The following is a 4,067-nucleotide window of genomic DNA, read 5'->3' as shown; positions in this document are numbered from 1 at the left end:
GGTTTGTGAGCTTCCTCGGTTATAATTCGAAAGGAGCAAATAAACTTATTACTTAATAAATACAAAATCAAAAAAGCGGTCCTAATTTCTATCTAGGCAGCGAGAGCTATTTCAATCCAGAATTCCCTCTTATAATATAGTAAGTCTAGTATAAGCTCTATAATACTTTTATTTTATATATTATTTAGTAATTAATTACTTAGCAAGTATTTAATTATTAAATAAAGAATATACTTTCGAGTTTTCTTAATTTCCGTAGCTTAAAAGAAAGAAGTTTTATAATTTTTCTTAGTTATATTTTAGTTTCTAATATATATATTTAAAGGCTGTATTTCTTATTTCTTTATAATTATTTAAAGTATATTCTTATAATTTATAATTTATATAATAAATAAACCCTTATATTATTATAAGTAGTTTTCTTTTTATATCTTATAAGTAATTTTAATATTTCTTTAATTATTATAATATAATAAGTTGTATTTTATAAAAATTACATTATTTTAATAATTATATAATTAAAAACTTATTTACTATTATATAACTTAGAAGTAATATATAAGAAAGTTAGTCTTTTTTATAATTTTCTTTATTTATTAATTAATTAATATTATAAAACTTAGTTTTAAGCTTGAAAAATAAAGTAAAATAGCTCTGATTTTAATAATACTAAACTAAAGAAAGAAGTATATATAAGTATATAAAGAAATTTACTTGTAATTAAAATAATAATCTTATAAAGTTTTAAGAAATCTTTATAAAGCAAATAATAAAATTTAATAAGTTTAAGAAAAACCAAATTATTATAATACCTTTTATTTAAGGCTGAAATATTCAAGATATATAAGTATTAATCTCGGGTATTACTTTAATTTAAATACTAATTAGTAGTAAAATATAATAAATATTATAGTATATAAAAGTAATAAAAAATAAAAGCTAATTATAAAAATTAAAAAAAGTAAGGAAATAGTATAAAAAATTATATTAAGATAATATAAGTTGGTATTTTAGTTAAAAACAAATATTAGCGCCCGAAAATAAGCTTATATCATTAATTTATATATTAATTTTAATTATATTAAGAACTAAAATAAAGGTAGCTTAGATTTTAGTAATAAAGATTACTCCTAAGACTAAAGAAAATACGCAACTTTGGAAATGCTATTAATTTTAAGTAAAATAGTAACTAGAAATTAAAGAAAAGTTGAAAACAAGAAATTATATAAAAAAAAAATGAAAATCCTTCATTAAAGCTTGCGCTGGCCAAGGGATAGATTTCGGCTCGCAGCTTTTCTTCTAACTGTTTTCGTGCAAGCCTGTCCAGTTCGGATTGCTGCTCGAGCATAGCTAGTTTGACAGATAGCACATGTAGCTGCGTGTTGTCTTCCATGATGCTAGAATTTGCTACTTGTTTGCGGGACGTCGAAGCATAATCGTGCTCGTAATCCCCCTTTCCGTGATTGCGAACGTCATCTCGTGGTTTTCAAATGGCGTGTCCACCACCATAGTTGCAGGAGTTGAGACGCAGCTTTCAGCCAAAGGCGTCGCACTGGATGCCTGCTCTGAGGCGGAGCGGTCAGTGAAGCAGTGCTGCCCAAGGGCTCTTCGGAATCCGGGACACAATCCTTAGTTATGCAGAGCTAACTGAGATCCCAATGGAATGAATGCAGACAAAGTAATTTCTCGATGCTAACGGCGATGGTTAAAAATATATTCCATCAAGGCAGGTCACGAACTGGGTTTACCAGAGATTTCTTAGAGCTCGTCCGTCACAGTCTCAGATTTCATGGCAACATATGCACATCAATCACTCTAAAACGAGCGACGTCAGGCCTATCTTTCTCTGCCACCACAATGCCGCATCCACCGGATTGAGGGTAGTGTATTCTTAGGTGCCAGAATGGCCTGCGGTGATGTCTAGCCTCCCAGTCTCGTGCCGTCCTCGCTGCGCATTCAGATTGCTGTTGCATCACTGTGATTGGCAGACGAGGAAACAGACTGCAGCGGCCGAATGCTGGTAACTGCAAGAATTCAATATTGGGCTCTTGCTCTGTGCTGGCTGAGACACTGCAGTAGCGACTGATTCGACATGAGCAGATTCCGAGACTTTTCGTGTAGAAGCTGAATAATAGTCAAGCATGCTTCCCCCCTTGTCAGCTACTCCTTCGACATTGTCCCCGCCATATGTGGAACATCCCAACCTGCAGGATTTTATTGTACCGGTAGCGTATCGACCGACCATTCAGGAGCGCCTGATTCCATTATACTTGCTGACTTGCTGCAAATAGGTCCCTGGTCCTCAGAATGTCCCTCGCCCACGCAGAACCACGACTAGCAGCAACAAAACACCTCCCCTTTGTCTTTAATAGCAGCCGACACCTCCCAGCTCTCTACCAACCAGAACTAAACAAGCTCTCATTGTCAGCCGTCAGGCAAAGGGCATCTGTCTTTCGGAACGGGTCAACCTCAATGCCTATTTGGACCTCCTCCATCGACATCCGATGAAGCGCCGGTATATCTTCGGCACGAGGGAAAGGGGGGTGGCACGAGCGTCTGCGGCCGCAGGGGTTAGGGGTTGAATCTTTGGCTTAGGATTCATTGCTCTGGAAGAATGTTGGACATTGATAGGAGCTGGACGAGAATTGTTTCAAGGGGAAGTTGTACAGTTGAGAGGGGGCATGGAGGAACTTGTTCCAGAGAGCAGGAGTACATTTCTAAGTCAACACATGGCATTGTCGGCGAAAGGCCGGATAGGGTTAGAAACACGAAGGCTGCATTGCACATAGAGTACGAGATACATTGAGATAAAGGGGATATCACGATGTAGATAGCCTCCGAGGGACAACGAGGTTAGCACCACCATGAAGGCGATACCACAAGGTACGAGACCCACGGTGCTAAGGGATCCTCACAATATACAAAAACTACGAGCTGCAATGAATTACGGTATCGTGACAATATTGTATTGACTGAAAAGCTCCTTCCAAAGAGCCTGTACTAGTACACGTTGATATGATTTTCTCTTCTCCTCCATGATATGCCATCTCCCTTCTCCCTCACGCGTCGTAAATATCATCCATGTCCTCCTCAATCTGGGGAGGAACATACACTTGATTCTCTTCTTCCTCCTCGCCTTCCTCCTCAATTTCCTTCATCTCCTCGTCTTGCTCCTCTACATCCTCCTCTCCTTCCTCCTCAACATCCTTCATCTCCTCGTCTTGCTCCTCTACATCCTCCATCACCTTGTTCTTCTCTCCAGCCAATCTTGTCTTTGCTGCTTCCTTTGCTGCCTTCGCTGCTTTCCGTTGCTGCTCTTTATCCCACATATACAAAGCCCTATCTCTAATCCAACCGCTATCCCTCATATCATCCAAGCGATCCTTGACCTTCTCCAACTGCCTCATGAGTGTTGATTCAACAGACCGAAACTTGTCCTTCCACTCCTCCATGCTGCATCCGTTGGGAGGGCTACCTCTGCAATCCTTGTTGGTGAGGTGACCCTCTCGTGGTCCTTTCTTCGCCTTGGTTCCGGTTGGCACAAAACCTGTATCGGGGAAATCTATGCCTCGAACTGGGAATTTTGGGCCGTTATGGTTTCTCTTTGTAGTACCTTTGGGCTTGGAAATGGTCTTGGGTACTTGAGAAGGCGAAGGCTTTGTGACGAGTGGCTTTTTCGGTGCTGCTGGCTTAGCTTTCTTGACTGGCTTTGCCTTGGGAGTCGGTGGCTTGTTTCGGTTGTTCGAGGTCGAGGCCGGACATTGAAGGTCAGCTTCTGGACTGGCAGACTTCGGTGGTGGAGAAGAGGATGGTCGGCGTTTTAATTCATCCTCACTCTCGATGTCGGACTCAACTGGGAGGATCTTTCTGCCCGGGGGTGGTCGAGAGACATGTAGAGGAGGATCGGTAGGGCTGCGAGTGAGGATGCATTGGACTGCGTCGTTGGGGATTGTCAAGCCAGAATGAGGGTCGACTGTAGCAGGTGCGGGGGCGTTGGGTAGTGCGTCCAGACCGTCGGACGATTCTACATCGTTGGGTGGGACCTCCGGGCTGTTGTCGCTCGACAT

General features: G+C 40.4%; 1 protein-coding gene across 1 annotated transcript; it reads right to left on the bottom strand.

The window, feature by feature from the left end:
• Window positions 1-3,059: 3,059 nt before the first annotated feature.
• Window positions 3,060-4,067, bottom strand: K444DRAFT_633556 (uncharacterized protein; the record flags this gene model as incomplete). Its single annotated transcript, XM_024883627.1, has 1 exon — window positions 3,060-4,067. The coding sequence occupies one exon, from the start codon at window positions 4,065-4,067 to the stop codon at window positions 3,060-3,062; it is 1,008 nt and encodes a 335-aa protein (XP_024732311.1).

The sequence above is a fragment of the Hyaloscypha bicolor genome, assembly GCF_002865645.1.
Source record: "Hyaloscypha bicolor E unplaced genomic scaffold K444scaffold_125, whole genome shotgun sequence".
In the NCBI taxonomy this organism is placed as follows: Eukaryota; Fungi; Ascomycota; class Leotiomycetes; order Helotiales; family Hyaloscyphaceae; genus Hyaloscypha; species Hyaloscypha bicolor.
This window is presented reverse-complemented; position numbering and strand designations above follow the sequence as displayed.